Raw genomic sequence first — 15,769 nt, 5'->3', positions numbered from 1 at the left:
CAGCTGACGAATTTTGCCTTAGTCAAGCAGGTAGCGGTCGGCAGTTGGACTTTCCGATGCCGGTAGAAACGCGCCGCACGCGATCACGTGCGCGACGCCATTACCAACCGTGAGATGCAGCCATGCTTTACTTGTTCCGCGTTTTGGCAAACTTCTCGTGCCATTTCCGCGCTGATGGCTTCATGGCCGCTACTTGACTGTCCGTACCAGACGTTGTGGAGGGTTTTCTCTTTGCCCTGATGGTCGTATCGGTGGGGAAGTCGTAGATGCCCTCGATGGCGCTGAGCTGCGCGTCCTTGCGCCATACTTCAGGCAGGCGGTCCTCCCACGTGTCGGTGAAGTCAGCGATGAGGAAGTCACTACCGTGCCTGGCTTCTAGCAACGTCCTGCCCGTGAAGGCGACTGTCTTTGCTCTGTCGAGACATGACCACGGCCCGTTCTTGTTAGCATCTTCCACGGACAGATACGCTAACACAGCCTCTATGAGACCTGGCGGATGTCCCTCTTCAGCTGCAGCCTTGGTAATGTCGTTGGTCAAGAACTGCGCATCCAGCTTGATGCCTTCGGCCAGCGCAGCAGCGTTGATCGATCTCCACACTTGCGAGAGGGCGTTGGGCGAGGGTTGGTAGGAGCCGCCATCCGCCTCGAATGCCATCAGTTCATCCCATGCCGCCTGGCACTCCCCATTGGATACGGGCAGATGGTTGTATATGCTGATCTTGCTCCTGCCGTTGCTGGTCGCGTCGACGTCCCCGGCAACGATGTCGTACACCGGCAGCACCTCCCTCAACAGGGCAGCGGCAGACGCAGTCGACGTGTGGGCCTCGAGTGTCGCGGTGCACAGGGCAATGGCGCGTGTGGCAGGGGTGGGTATCTCGTTGCCACGGGCTTCGAGGGCAGGCTGGGTTAGGAAGAGCGAGTTGGACGTCTGGACCTGGCGCAGCTGGAAAGACTTGTTCGGCGTACAAAGTACAGCATATGCGGGCTTCGCATTGGACGTGGCAGAAGCGGCGGACTGGGCGTGGGATTTGATAGAAAGCCTGGCGTCTGCAGTAAGAAGGGTATCCGCATGGAAACGACGGGTCAGCGCACCTACAGCGGAGGATTGGGCGCGTCTATCAGCTCAACAATTTCCGGGGGCAGCTCGAGCAGGCGGAAATGCTGCTGTTGGTGTGCTATGGAGAAGGGCACACCGCCTTCGTCCTGCTGCGTGGCCATGTCGCGATGGACGGCACCACTGGGGGAATCAGACTGCTGGCACACTGGACATGCGGCAGAGCCTCATCTCATGGCGGCAGCTGCTATGACGACGACGACGACGACGACGACGGGTTTTTGTTTGTGGACACTGCGGGGTGCGGCGATGTGCAACTAGCAGCCACACGGCTCGGACGATACGCTGCAAGGGCAGCATTTTGGCAGCCAAAAATACTTGTCATTGCGGCCGCTTGCTGGGAACCCCATGCTTCTGCTTGTCGCACCTGTGGCAGACAGTGGCACCGTGGTTATTCGCGCTGCAGCTTCCCACCCGCGCTTGGTCGCAGCCGCATGCCCGCTTTCTTGGTTCGGGCTTCAACAAGATCCATGGGAGTTGTTGTTGTTTAGACCCGGGACGCGCCTCCACTGTGCCTTCTCTACCCCAATGGCTTCCTAGCACGGCGCCCACGACGACAACACGACAACAACAACACCGCCCTCCTCTCCCCTCCCCTCCCCGTCTGCTTCTGCGGCTGCGGCTGCGCCATGCAACCACTGTACTAATTGTCTTCTTCACCTGTCTAATTCCCGGGCGCCAAAGCCGTCACTCGTTTCCGCGCAATTGGCACCATGGTCGTCATCAACCCCGAGCCCGCCGCCCTCTCTGCAGACGATCTGTCGCTCTTCTACACGACAGACGAGCTGCTCTCGGATTCCCCCGTGCTCATCTTCTACGGCCCGACGGCCACATCCACACAGGCGACGCATTCGCGCATCCAGACCCATGTCTTTACACCAGCCGGCCTCCAGAGCTTCGCCCGCTTGATTATATCGCCCACGGCCACCTACTACAATGCCGTCACATGTCTGCCGCGCGAGGAACAGGGCGACGAGATATGTCGCGGTCTCGCCTTTAGCCTGTACAAGTACTTCCTCGAGTTGCCCGTGGAGATCAAGGGCGCTTGGGAGAAGCGGTACAACTCCTCGGAAAACCTGCCCATGGCCCCCAGGCTCTTCTCCGAGGCGCACGCCGCCATTGTCGCTGCCAGGATGATCAAGCTTGAAAATGTCGCAGATGTCATAGTAGACGTGCGCCATGCTTTGGGCGAACAGACGCTGTCCTGGATTGATCTGGATGTAGTATTACCCCAGGGAAGCATCCAGAAGCTGGAAACACGGGAGTCTGGACAATTTGAAGACCTCGAAGAAGATCTGGCCAAACAGCGGTACGGTCAGTACGCACCAGTCGTCAAGCTATTTGGAGATGCCGCCTTCCTCCCCACATCCAGACTCCGCCGCGCGCCCTCAAAACCAACCGCCCTCAACCGATCGCAATCCTTTTCAAGGAAGCAAAAGGAAACTCTTCGGCGCGAGATGTGTGAGCTACTGGACACAGAGGAGAACTATGTGAGCAAGTTGGACGAGCTGGTCCACACTGTAGCGGTCGAGTTTCGAGAGAAGGCGAAGCAGAGGTCAAGCTCGAGTTCCAGCCCCACCGAACACGCGCTACGAGGCTTGTTCCCCCCCAGCCTTGACAAGATACTGGAAGTCAATTCCAAATTCCTGGATGCCATACGTACCATCCTAGAGGAGTCGGAGAACGGCGCGATTGAGGATATCGAGACGGCAACAGACGACGTCTATATCGCACCATTGCGTGGACAGAAGGACGCACCGGACGTCACCGGAGCTGCTGCTGTTGCCAGGGCTCTTCTTGAGTGGCTACCGCAGTTCGCCGACTGTTATACCGATTACATGGCTGCTCACGGTGACTTTTCACAGCTGCTAAAGCACTTTACAAAAGAACCAGCCTCCAGCTTCTCAAAACGAGTCTATGAGACTGGCGAGCAGCGACTTACATCTATGCTGATCGAGCCAGTTCAACGCCTGCCGCGATACAATCTGTACATTGACAACATCATCAAACAACTGCCAGTCAGACATCCTGCGATCAGGTTGTTCCTGAAGGCGAGGGATATGATCTCGGACATATGCACAAGAGAAGGTCCTACAGCAGCGCAGATCAGAGTGTTTGATCGTTTGCGCAAGATGGTCAATTCATGGCCGTCTGGATTCAATCCTAAAGGCCGGCTCATTTCAGTCATTGATTGCGTGGAGTTGTCTCCACCATACCACGGGGAACTGTCTGGACCCGCTACGATTTCTGGCATCATGATCATCTTTACAGATTTCTTAGTGCTTCTTCAGAAGTCGGAGGACAGCTCAATCAACGCACGTGGCTTGCTCGCCGAGCTGGACAACCCCAAGTTTGCCGAATCATTCGATGGTACTACGGAGCTCTCTTTCCATCAACATCTAAGTCTCAGCGATGTCTTCCTTAGCGAACACTCGGAGGGAAACATCCTACAGCTTTTGTCGCCTGTGCCGCTCGCCAGCCAAGCCGGACGACCAAGAAGTCGAGACCGCCAAAAGCTTGGCATTCGTATGTTTTACTTGCAAGGCGCCTATGAGGGTAAAGGGCACAAAGTCACCGAGGAGCTTACCAAGGCTCGCGTCGAAGGCAGATTCTCGGAAGCGGAGCGAGATGGCGGAAAATGGGACGTTCGAAACTTGCCAGGCGATCTGAGCTTCTTTTCATCCGTGGCTGAAGAGACTGGCGGCCAGTACATTGAAGGTCGAAGAGAACCTGCAAGAGTACAAGTCCTAGTCGAAGGGTCAAAGTTCATCAAGCCCATCTCAGTTGGAGAGAATGGTGTCGAGCTTACTGTCACGATCATCATGCTTGGAGACGGACTCTATCTGCTAGAGTCAAACGGTGCCAACGGCTACACGGCACGCGACAAGCTTACCGACCAGGAGTTTCGACCTGTCCTCACGAAGCGACTTGCCAACTACTTCCAGTTGCGCAACAGTGTTAAGAACCCTATGCTAGCCGATGCGTATCTTCTCCGGAACAAGCAAATACTCAAATCACTCGCCTTAGAGATGTATGAGACAGAACAACAAACAGGTAGCAAGAGCCGGCCACACTCTCCAGTGAAGATGCTGTCTAGTTTTTTCGGCGGTAGCGTGGGTAACTTCAGTGGCAGCATAAACCGTGAGGGAGGAGGTTCTCGCAGACTGCAGCGCAATGCTCATACTATGGGAGAGGTACCGCGTATGGCGCCTCCTGTTCAACTTGGATCAACCCGTACGCACAGTCACGACGGGGACATGTCACGTCCTACCTCGTCCAGCACAGCTAAGAGCATCCCCCTCAACAGTGCCGCGCCGGCCGATCCCTTCGCGAAGCTTGAAGATACCTTGGCAAACTTGACTCTGGCATTACATGCACGCAAAGGCAACATTGTTGGGCGCTCTGTCCGTGCTAGAGCTGTCGCAGATGAACTTGCCGTCAACGAGCTGTACAACACACTCCTGGAAAACCCGACCAACCTTGAACTTGCAGGACAATCCTCGGTGGATGTCTTGTTCGCAGTGTTTGAGAAGTTCCTGAGCGTTGCCTGGAAAGAGAGAATGGGCCCTGTGCTGTCGCATGCCACGTTGGTCTCTTTGCAGATGCGGTCAGACAGCATGCCACCTGATGAGTTCGAAGACTTTTTCAAATACACCTTTGATCAATTTCAACCCCCCAATCAGCGAGCATTCCGGGCAGTTATCAATCTTCTGGCGGAGCTGCTGGATGGCACGAGCAATGATGGCGATCGAGGTATTCTTACTGCGGCATTTGCCGAGATGCTAGTGCCCGCAGGCAATGCAAACGATTTCATCTCTCTTATGGATCGCCTTGTACAAGATATCGACGCACTGTTCCCGCCCGAGACACCTGGGTTCAGTACCCCCAATTGGGGTTCCATGGACTCGAAAAGTCGATATGCAGTGGCGGGCTCGTTCAACTCCAACACGTCATTGAGGAGGCGTTTTGGATTTGGTACCCTGGAGCGAGAGAACAGCAAGTCGGAAAAGGAGTCCAAGGTAGGCTCGCTCTGGCGCTCTCTGAGCAAGAACAACCACGGAACAGACCTCCAACCATCCAGCATAGGAAGGTCTGGCCCTGGGCATCTTGCTCGTTCTAACTCGATAGACGCTGCTGCTCGCCTGTCGCCCAAGCGCCCGTCTTCTCGCGATCGTCCAACTGTTCTCGGCGCTTTCACGTTTGAAAATGCCAACTCAAATCCAAATCCGAATCCAAGCTCAAATGCTAACGGTCGAGGATTCGTGGGTAATCTTGGGACTATTGGAGAGGTACCTCCCACTGCTGGGCCTCCCCGCAAGAAGCGTCGTTCTTCTTTGAGTGATCTCAAGACACTACAGGATGCTGACGATGTGCCCGCGTGGTCCCCACAGACTCCTCGCAAAGTTGATCCTTCATTACGCCATGAGACTCGGCAGATCGGTGAGTCCCCGCTGGCTCCTGCGGCCGCCACGCTGGCGCTCCACAAGCACACATCGTCGATACCGACGCCTACGCGACTCGGTTCACCATTGCGGGTAGAGAGACCGGACAAGAAAGAGAATGTAGCTGCTGTCGGGACAGAGCGTCCAGCCCACGTCAGGGGCAAATCGGTCACCATGAAGCCAGATGTCATGGATGAAGTCACAATCAAATCAAACAGTCCTACGAAGAAGCGAAGCGAGACCATCTCTGGAATACCCAATGCCCTAAATCTTCCCAGCAATCCGACTATTCCAAATCTAAGGCCGACTACCAGCGCCGGTCTGCATGAGCGTAACGGATCTGGCAACGCTGTCAAGCTGCCACCTTCGACGCCGCGATCCCCAACCAAACCAAGCACTCCCTTGACAGGAAACTCTCCCAAGAAGTTGAGGATGCAATCGCCACAAAAGCTGCGCGAGCGGCTTCAAACTCAACAACGCGACATCGACTCAGCTTCGCAAGCTCTGCAGAACGAGTTGAGCGCCATCGGCCAGGAGCTGAGTGCTAGAAGCACACCACGCCTGACGACACAAAGCTCGGCTCCATCATTGGTGTCAGGAGGCACGCCGTCAAGGTCAGCTGAACATCGCATTGCCACGCTGGAGAAGCTCAAAGCGACGCTGGACAATCTGTCGGCACGTACAGCAGGAATATCGAATGATGTTAGTTCGTCGCTACAAGTGTCGGAAGCACGGTGCAAGCACCTGGATCAGTTGTACCGTGACGTGAACGCGGAAAACGAGGCATTGTACGCGCGCTTCAACGAAGAGCTGGAAAAGGTGACAAGCAGCGCTCGCAAAGGAAGGGCCAGCGAAGAAGTAGAGCGACGGTTGAAGGCGAGCGAAGAGGAGCTTGCGCGGCTGCGAAAAGAAAACGCACGATTGAAGCGAGAGAATGCTGGTTTGAAGGCGCAAATCAGAGAGTGAGTGGTCACTAGGACTGCGATGCTGTGTTTCAATCACACTGATGTGAGTGTGTCAGGCGGGATCTCGATGTCGACGAACTCATACAGTCTGCTCAGCGCAATTAATACTACAGCGTGACAGTACCCAAAGCTTTTGGATATGAGCAAGATGGCTGGCACGGGCGCGGTTGCGGCATTTCATGACACATGGCTGCATCCAGGTCGTCTTCACGGCCGAATTATGCCCGCCTCTTTTTTGTTTCCGGTAATTTTGGGCTGGGCTATGATGACATGACACGGCGTTGTGTGGTTGACATGTCACTTTTAGAGCAATATACCATCTGCTTTTTCCTTGCCTAAACAAGACGTGGCTCGCCGGTGCTGTGAGCTGGACATGTATTGGCGGCAGCCGAGGGAGGAGGCCAATCGCTTCCCCAGGCCCGCAGCCTCGCCAAGAAACATGGCAGCCTCAACCCCGCTAGTTTATGCATGTGTTGGCAGGGCTTTGCAGATAAGACCGACCCGGGGGAGTAATGCCGCGGTCGCATGCATGCTGCAGGCTGGCCTCGAACGGAAGGTGCAAAGGGTCGAGGTGGTGGTCTGCTTCCTGGGCGAGCAGTGTGGTGTAGTCGGGGGGGAGAGGACATGTGTTTCATCAGGTGTGCAGTCAGGCTATTAATGTGCTCCCACGGTGCGCTAGAAGCAAAGTTGACGTTTCGCGCTCGATTCGGTCGGTTTCCGCTAAGTCGGAACTGGGAGTACTCGACGACGATCGCTGACCAGTATCATCAAGCTTGTGATTACTGTTCGTCATCTTCGCCCTCGATCAGAGGCCCAAATCAATTGTGAGCGTCCATGGCTGAGCGCGTATGACAAGAGTCGTGATCCTAGAGCCCCCCATCCGGCCGCCAGCTAGCCTAGACGTCTTTATCGTCGCTCCTACTCCACCCCGGCCGGAAACCGGATCCGTGGACCGCGCTCGCCCAAACCAACGACGAAACGTCGGCGCTCCACTGCGGTTGGCCCTTTCCCTTCACCTTTTGGAAGCCTCCACGACGGAGAGCGGCAATGACTCTCCATACTGCCTCGACGACTGACTGCTCCCGCGCCTACGACCGTCTCCTCACCCGACCTACACCACAACGCGCGTCCCATCCCCTGCTGTTGGCCTCGCCCACCCGCACGCTACACGTTGGTTAACCATATATATCATCCAGAGACATGGCCTGGTTCATGAGAGGGGTCCAGAGTGCCGTCTTCCACTATGCCTCGTGCGCACCCTGCACCGGCTACTCGGACAGCAGAAAGAGGCGGAAAGCAGCAAAGGCCGCGCGCAAACTGCGAGAGAAGCTCGAGATTGAGCAGCCCGGCGCATATCATCATCCCGAGCCGACTGGGACCAACATATACTGGCAGGAGGAAATCGCCATGGGCCCAGGGCCGCCACCACGAAGAGCGCGGAGGACCAACACGGGAACTACAGGCAGCGCGAGGGGTATGCCGACACGGGGGACACAGAGCTCGGCTTTGAGCAACGGTGGGAGCAGCATTGATGTCGACCAAGCCGGCAATATGCGCCTCAGCGACGACACTCTCGAGGACGATGACGAGACGTGGAACCACAAGCGGTACCAGAGAGAAGACGAGGACCTATGGGGCTACGACGAGCCTTCAATAAGTCTCCAACAAACCATGACTGGCTCTTCGGTCGGAGGTGCGGGCTATCAAATACCGAGGCCTGCTACCTCAACATCCGGAAGCTACTATACCGCGCGCGCACCACCAGTCAACGACCTGCACCCTCCTGTCGTCAGTCTCCCGTCTCCCGACCCGGTCGATAACCGGTGGATGCTGCAACCCCCACCCAAAGCTAGCGTCATGGCCGGGAAAGAACGGGCGTCCAACAGGAGTCGGAGTGGCAGTGGCGCAAGTAGTCGCGTGGAATTGAGCCTGGGTCGCCAGGTCAGCTCGCGGCACTTGATGCACAAGTTGGAGCGAGGCGAGACACTACAAGTTCGACCGCCATCTGCCACCAGCAGTGCACGTCGGAGAAAGAGAAGAGACACAGCCATGGCTCGCGACCTGGCCATGGCACGGACCGACACTGTGAGCACCCAGCATTCGTCTGGTGAATCCAGTGATACCGTCGTCCGAGGCAACTCCGCACCTCGCACCGCACCCATTCCGGACGTTAAGGTCATCCGCGTCCGCCAGAGCCGACCCGCTCTCTCCACAGTCTTGTCCAGCAACTCGGGTAGGAACGATACGCCAGTCACGACATCAGGTCCCGACGGTAGCGACGAGAATGCTCTCCCCATGCCTGAGAAACCCAGGCCAGCGCACCACCGCTTCACAACCACGTCGACCCCCGACTCCATCCCCTATTACACTAAACACCGCGAACCGCTCAATTCATCCGATATATCCTCCCTCAACTGCCTCCAAGACCTCGTATCCCCGCGCGCCCTGCTCGACTCACGCTTTGTTTCCGCGCCCCTGGTAGAAGCCAAGATTCGTTTACCACCTTCAGACGAGGACATGGCAGCAAGGGCGCGTCGGGATGTATCCAAGAGCGGCTTCAGCATGTCAAGAGACTGGGATGAAGAAGAAGAGGGGATCATAAGAGTACCTTTTGACCGCAACTTTGGACCACCAGAAAGGGATCCGAGGTTTAGATGGAGTGTCGACTTTTGATCATCGGATCATGCATACCTACCTACCTACCACCATCATCACCATCACTCATACACTGAGTTCACAAACATTACCTGACTTCTCACCACGCGCATCATCAGCGTTGGCATCTTTTCTTTTCCTTTTGCATAGCAGCGTATAGCCGATTTCTTATACAGGCTTTTTCTTTCCCTTACTCTTCCTTTCCTCTTCAACTTGTTCCCTCTGTTGTGATCTTTTTTTTTTTTTTTTTTTTTTTTTTTTTTTTTAGCGACCAGCTTTTTAGCGAAAATTGCATACACACGCATTGCATTCTGGATAGACAGACACGACACCCTGATGACCTACCACCCAAACGGCGTTTTGGAAGGGTCACGATGGATTTCAAAGCATCGTTCTTTAGGGCTGGCTTTTGGCATTCCTCTCACACTTTTTTTTCCTTCCCTTTTCTTCTTCTTCACTTCTTCGTCGTGGAACTTTTGTATATATCGTGGCGGAGATGTGTTGGCTATAGAAAGGATTGAATCCAGCTCTAAGAGTAGAGCTCAAGTTGACATGTGGCTTTTCTTGCTCTTCTGGTGAATTTGTTGCTTGATTAACGATTGGGTCATACCAACGTCACTGCAATACAGGATGCGAAGTAATTCGACAACGTGATTGTTTGCTTGCTTTCTTACTATACTTCATGCTGTTCTAAAACCAAATGCACGCGCATGCAGCATAACCTCCAACTGCGGCTAATATCTTACAACTTATACTCCCATCTCTATCTTGCACCCAGATCCCACAACCTAAGCGTCTCACCTTTTCCACCCCTCTTCTTGTTGCCCTTCTCCTTTCCGCCCTCAGTCAACTTCAACATGCACTTTGACACTGCCGCCAGACACTCCAACACTTCGCTCATCCGCCCCGTTTCAAGCAAACACCTTTGAACCCACTCGTTGCCTTTGTCTGCTACTACGACGGCGACCTCCATGGCCTTGATCGCAGGGTCCTTGTTCAAGAACCACGACGCTGCTTGTAGGACAGAGAGATATGCGAGTATCATGTCTGGGATGTACGCCTTCATCAGGTCCCAAGTTTTGTCTGCAAGGTAGTATGGATCTGCAGCCGAGGCTTGGGAGATGGCAGGGATGAGGGTATCGAAGACGTTGCATATTGAGTCCATGAGCGCTTTCGTGCGTTGAGTGTCGGGCTTGTGCTTGGCAGAGGCGCCTTCTTTCTTGCGTTCGGCGCGAATTCTGTAAACATTGTTAGTTGGTGTACGTGGAGTAATGGAAAACAGGAATCACTGACTGAATGAGTGTTTGTTCCTCTTCGCGCCATTCACGGAAGAGAACCAACAGGCGAACAATCTGCTGGAGCGTGTAGTATGCCGTGCTGCTCTTGCGTAGGTTATTTACAATCTCCCGGTGTTGATCAGCGTTGGGAAGTTGTGCCAATGGTATAGCAGCTGCTCGTGCAGAAGTTGAGAGATTATCGCGATGTTCATGGAGCTGCTGCTCGTCTTGCTGTTCCGCACCCGCCGTGGTGAAATCGAATGGGTAGCCGAGCAGAGCTTCTGTTCGAGACAAGGACAGAGACTCGACGCTGAGATCGCCAATGACCTTCTCGGCAGCGGCAAGTCGACCGTTGACTAAAAACTATGTCAGCAGATTTCTAAATATACATAGTGGAAGTAACTCACGTAGGAAGATGGTCAGCGCGCTCTCCAGATGTCCAAACGTGTTTTCGTAGTCCTTTCCGACGTAGTTGTACCATTGCACCGCATCGATGACGATTTCGTCTTGTCGGCTTATCTCAGCACCGCCAAATGTCCGCTTGACACGCACACCTGGCCACAGCAGCTGCTCAGTTGGAAGAGTGATTTTCTCCAAGATGTTGAACCGCTTGATGGGATTCGTGATAACACCATAACCCTCTTTGGTAAAGTGCGTGAACCCGCTATCCCTTGAAGCAAACGTAAAGCTCTCGGATATAACTTGAACGACGTCGATTCGGTATGATTCCATAAGCGCAACAGAGTGACGCTGCTCAGAGCTGTTCTTGATGTCGGGGAGAACACGCGCAAGACTATAGGCTGCCCGTTCGACGATGAGCTGTGCTGCGTAGAGTGGTATAGTATCGAATCGTTTGGTAATACGCAGGAACTCGATGTAGGCTGCGATGACATTGTCCATAGCCAAGAACGTTTTGTCTTGATGTGTATCCTCGAAAAGCGCGTGTAGCCCGTTGCGAAGGACAATGAAGATGTGTACCAAGATGCGGAAGGCATGCGGATCTTTTGCGAGGGCCTGGTAATATTGTTCTGCGTGGAATGTGCGATGGTCTCCGACAGGTATCGGGCTTCGGTCTTCCTCTAGCGAATCTGGATGTATGATGAGACTGTGCGGACGGTCGTCCTTGTCAAACATGTCCGCAAGAGCCACACCGACCTTCAGCATCAGATCGTCAGTGTCTCTGCTGATAAGTGCACTCTGGATAAGCTTGATTGGAGAGACTGCTTGGGACGCTGTACCCCTCTGTTGCTTCAGAATTTCAATCACCTTCTCAGGTGACTTCTCCCAGTCTCCAATATTTGCAACTGCATCTTGGAAGAGAAATTTCTGGGCCAGAATCTCTGTCACTCGATTCGGATAATTCTTCTGGAGATAGGAATCGAATCGGGAGAGTAGGAGTGCGTTGTAGTGCGCATGGAGATGGTCGTCCCACGACCTGCACACTGCCTGTACTTGCTTCAAGTCTCCACTCAGCAGACCGTATACAGCGCCTTCATATGGTATCCGAGCTCCCCTTGCAGCGTAGAAGCACATTCGGCGGAACAAGTAGCCGACGGTCGGGCCTGCGACGTTTGGTCCGCCGTCTGGATGACCTTCGTACGCCGCTCCAATACTGACGCCGCGCCAGGACTCGTTCCTCTCGTAGCACCAGTCAACGATTGTCTTCCAGGGTAGTCCGCGTCGCATCATTTCGTATGCGACCATCCAGAGAGAGCGCTCATAGTACTCGTCACTCCTCTCGAGTGCGCGCTTTTGCCGTGAAGGGGCGTCTGGGTCTAGTTGGGTAACGAGGTTCGCGGTCCTGTCTGATGTCTTGAGATTCGAGTTTATCGGTTTCAGAGGTTGGTCGGTGTCGTCCATGCGCTTCGCCTGCTTGATCTTTGTCTTTGTCTCCAACCAGCCACTCGTCCAGGTGTGCGCGCCCTTTCCAGAGTGTTCCTCCAACCCTGTAATGATAGCCTTGACATCGCTGTCGCTGTCGCGGGCCGTTTGTTCCAGCCAGCGGAGGACGAGGGCTTTCTCCTTGGCCTGGTCATCCTCCAACAGAAAACGGTCCCAGATCTCGCTGTTCTTGCAGTATCGCGCATTTCCGCCCACCTGTTCCAATCGTGTTTGCTTCTCCGCCACCACATCGGTACCAGGTTCAGGGTGGTAGTGCTCGATGACCAACTTCAGCAGCTTCCAAGTCGCAAGCTCCGCCTGCCATTCTCGCAGCTCTCGGACGCTCGCCGAATCGGGGGCGGTGCTGGATTCGATAGATGGAATGACGGATTGAGACTGGCCGAAGACACTTTGTCCTGGATTGTCTGACGCATCTGCCATACTCTGTATTCTTCGACGGACAGTCTTGCTGAGGCTTCCTTTGTTCTCTGCTTCCGTCGTCCGCTTCAGCTCCTTCACATGTGATTCCGCAACGTCTTGGAACTTCCCGACCAGCTTGACCGTGGTCTGGTATTTGGCCTTTTTTGATTCGTTTCCGTGAACATGCCAGTGGTCCACTCGCTCTGCGAACTTCTCCACCTCTTTCCCTACACGTTCGGCCATTGCACGTAGCGGTTGTAGCGGGTCGTTGGCTTTGGTTCCGTTTGTGACTCGCGACGTTCCGAAAGAAAACGCGTTGTTATTATGAGACTGCAGGGAGCGTGAGCGCCTATCGTAAAGAGATTAAAAGTATAGTGGGAGGCAGTCGAAGCTCCTGATGACTTACCTGAGCTGCAGCCGGCTGCGACTGGCGCGAGAGCGATCGTAAGGCCATGATGAAAGGAATGCGTCAAAGTTTGGAAACGACAGAAGGTAGGGGATAAGGCGATCTCAGAAACACCTGACTAAACCGCGCGCCAATGTCGAGTTGGGAGCTGGCGATGCTCGTGGTTGACAGCCCCAAGCCCATCACAAAACAGAAGTCGCGCCCGGACGTCCCAGCGGGCTAGCGCGTCGCCAAGACCCGACGCGCTAGCGAAGATAAAACTCGAAATCTGCCCTTACCCAGATTCTCTCGGCACAATGTTTTCACAGGACGGCGCCTTTAGAGTCTCGTCAGGAATCTTCAGTTTCTCATGACGCGCTCGTGCTGTCCCAGATCAACACGCTTCCTGGTAACCTGGCTGGACTCCCAAGTGGGGATTGACAGTGCGGATGATATAGGAACTGTGACATCTCTTAACCAACAGCCAAATTCTTGAATGCTGGGAGAACCACTTCAGACGTTATGCTGTCTGCTGGTTCTTCGGCTTCCAGGTCCTGCGTCGTGGTCTTCTATCGACTTGCTGCCTTGATACAAAGAACCTTGTTTCTCAAGATTATATCGGTCGCGAAGGCTCACAGCTGTTTGTTTCTCTTTTGTACTCATAATCAATTGACCGCGGATGCGTCCGTTCGTGCAGTGTGTTGTTTTTCACCAAGGCCAGGGATACAACTTTGGCGCAGGGAGACTGCCACAGTATTGACTTCAGAACAAATATTTGGAATCTTCTTTGCTATGATACATGGCTACAATTACATCTGAGTCTGGGTCCGTCCATATCCACAAGGTTGCCTCGGAAGCTACGATATACCCTTAGCACGCTGCTCCATCTTGAGTCTAAGTCGCTGTCAGAGATGATACATGGTGCAACATGATCGAAAAGCCACTCACTTCAGCAGCGAGTATTTCGGACAGCTCACAGTGCTGGCATTTTCTCCTTGCTCTTTGTAGAAGGCATTGCAGCATTCATACAAGGCATCGATCTGACCAAAGTTAAATTGTGTTCAGATCGCGTTCATGTGCTCCCATAGCCCGTTTTGGATGCGACCCGCGTACCTCTTTTCTGCACTTCCCTTCGTTGTAGTTGTTCCTTTGTATACAATCTGTCTCTTAGTAAGACAAATGACAAGTCGCCCGGACTACACACTCTGAATTGCACATGCTCTGGAATGACATGGTGGGTCTGTCTTGAGGTCTTTGTCCATATCCCCCTGGGACTTTGTCAGTTTGGTGTTTCTCGCGAGTGCCACGGGTGTGACATCATGGGCATACCATTGTGAAGTACGCAAACAGCTGTAACGCGGAACAACCTCGTACAGAAAAGATGTCAAATATCGAAGCGACTGAGCCAGCAGTCCTGTAAGAGCTCAGGTAAGAGGAATTGTGTTTCGCAGGTAAATGTGACGAGGGTGAATCCGGTTGGTTCGATCTGGCCAATGCTTTGAGAGCGAGACCCCACTAATTCTCAGTGCTCCCACCTCTCTCGTTGCGCTCTCCTTCCTCACATAACCTTTCACGCGTTGCCACCGCTCTTGCAAACACCCCCGACGCGTCTGCGCAGCCTCTCGAGTGCCTTCTCCTACCCGACGTAAATTGCACCGAAACCGCCGGTATCAAGGTACGGTTATCTCCGCACCACATAGCGCAGCTTCCCTCACAGCAAAACGTCGATTCCTTGACCTCCACCGCTTCCGCTAGTACGGCCGACTGACCCTGACGAACAGCCTTGCCCGATATCGCCCTACGACCCAGCATCTCACTCAGCCGTCTACCAACTCTTTGCACCTCAAAATGTCTGACAACGGTTCGCCCAACGTGCAGCAGAAGCCCGAGGATGGCGGCCAGAGCGAGCACCTCAACATCAAGGTGACAGATAACAACAACGAGGTCTTCTTCAAGATCAAGCGCACCACCGCCCTTGGCAAACTCATGAACGCCTTCTGCGACCGCCAGGGAAAGAACATCTCGAGCGTACGATTCCTGTTTGACGGTCAGCGTGTAACCGCTGCAGACAACCCAGACACGGTAAGTAGGACGACAGCGGTCTCCTGCCACTAGCGCGAGGCTGTGTTTCTTGAATCAATCGCTAACACGACGCAGCTCGACATGCAAGACGGCGACACTCTCGAGGTTCACCAGGAGCAGATTGGTGGCTGCTGACTGGCGACCCCCCGCAGCGTTGTGCAGAGCTCCCTACAGCTGTGCCAAACTTTGACACCCAGCGGCTAGGTCATCACCTTGTATATCCACGAGCACGACCTGCCGAAGACCTACGAGTACACGATTGCTTTCAGCGGCGGCGATGGCGGAAAAGAGGCATGGGTTTTGCTTTCAGATATGATTCTATGGGTTCGGGCGTCACGGATTTAGTCGGTCCGCCTTGCGCGGCGCTATTTGTGTCTTCACGTTTTAGCTGGTGGTACGCCACATGCAAGGAGGATTGAATTCACTATATACTTTTGTGACTTCCATGCACTTCTTGGGACCAACGAGCAATCTGCAGAATCTGTGCGAGGGTATGACGAGCGAAGCAGCGATTTGGCTTTTAGCCGAACACGTCCAATGCCTAGTCT

At 54.2% G+C, this 15,769-nt stretch overlaps 6 protein-coding genes across 6 annotated transcripts; 3 read left to right on the top strand and 3 right to left on the bottom strand.

Annotated features, from left to right (window-relative positions):
- Positions 1-127: 127 nt before the first annotated feature.
- On the bottom strand, positions 128-1,218 carry ACET3X_002710 (uncharacterized protein; the record flags this gene model as incomplete). The annotated part of the gene is made up of 2 exons (XM_069449482.1): positions 128-1,040; positions 1,097-1,218. The coding sequence occupies 2 exons, from the start codon at positions 1,216-1,218 to the stop codon at positions 128-130; spliced, it is 1,035 nt and encodes a 344-aa protein (XP_069309257.1).
- A 609-nt stretch (positions 1,219-1,827) lies between these two features.
- ACET3X_002709 (uncharacterized protein) lies at positions 1,828-6,626 on the top strand (the record flags this gene model as incomplete). Its single annotated transcript, XM_069449481.1, has 2 exons — positions 1,828-6,518; positions 6,578-6,626. 2 exons carry the CDS (start codon positions 1,828-1,830, stop codon positions 6,624-6,626), a joined length of 4,740 nt encoding a protein of 1,579 aa, XP_069309256.1.
- A 707-nt stretch (positions 6,627-7,333) lies between these two features.
- Positions 7,334-9,622, top strand: ACET3X_002708 (uncharacterized protein). Its single transcript, XM_069449480.1, has one exon. It carries the CDS (start codon positions 7,722-7,724, stop codon positions 9,192-9,194), a length of 1,473 nt encoding a protein of 490 aa, XP_069309255.1. The 5' UTR covers positions 7,334-7,721; the 3' UTR covers positions 9,195-9,622.
- A 317-nt stretch (positions 9,623-9,939) lies between these two features.
- Positions 9,940-13,208, bottom strand: ACET3X_002707 (uncharacterized protein; the record flags this gene model as incomplete). The annotated part of the gene is made up of 4 exons (XM_069449479.1): positions 9,940-10,414; positions 10,470-10,809; positions 10,861-13,084; positions 13,161-13,208. The coding sequence occupies 4 exons, from the start codon at positions 13,206-13,208 to the stop codon at positions 9,940-9,942; spliced, it is 3,087 nt and encodes a 1,028-aa protein (XP_069309254.1).
- Positions 13,209-13,996: 788 nt separating this feature from the next.
- Positions 13,997-14,471, bottom strand: ACET3X_002706 (uncharacterized protein; the record flags this gene model as incomplete). Its single annotated transcript, XM_069449478.1, has 5 exons — positions 13,997-14,033; positions 14,088-14,179; positions 14,253-14,299; positions 14,344-14,407; positions 14,469-14,471. 5 exons carry the CDS (start codon positions 14,469-14,471, stop codon positions 13,997-13,999), a joined length of 243 nt encoding a protein of 80 aa, XP_069309253.1.
- A 220-nt stretch (positions 14,472-14,691) lies between these two features.
- On the top strand, positions 14,692-15,635 carry ACET3X_002705 (uncharacterized protein). The gene is made up of 3 exons (XM_069449477.1): positions 14,692-14,862; positions 14,921-15,221; positions 15,297-15,635. Exons 2-3 carry the CDS (start codon positions 14,988-14,990, stop codon positions 15,354-15,356), a joined length of 294 nt encoding a protein of 97 aa, XP_069309252.1. The 5' UTR covers positions 14,692-14,862; positions 14,921-14,987; the 3' UTR covers positions 15,357-15,635.
- The last annotated feature ends 134 nt before the right edge of the window (positions 15,636-15,769 follow it).

The sequence above is a fragment of the Alternaria dauci genome, chromosome 2, assembly GCF_042100115.1.
Source record: "Alternaria dauci strain A2016 chromosome 2, whole genome shotgun sequence".
In the NCBI taxonomy this organism is placed as follows: Eukaryota; Fungi; Ascomycota; class Dothideomycetes; order Pleosporales; family Pleosporaceae; genus Alternaria; species Alternaria dauci.
This window is presented reverse-complemented; position numbering and strand designations above follow the sequence as displayed.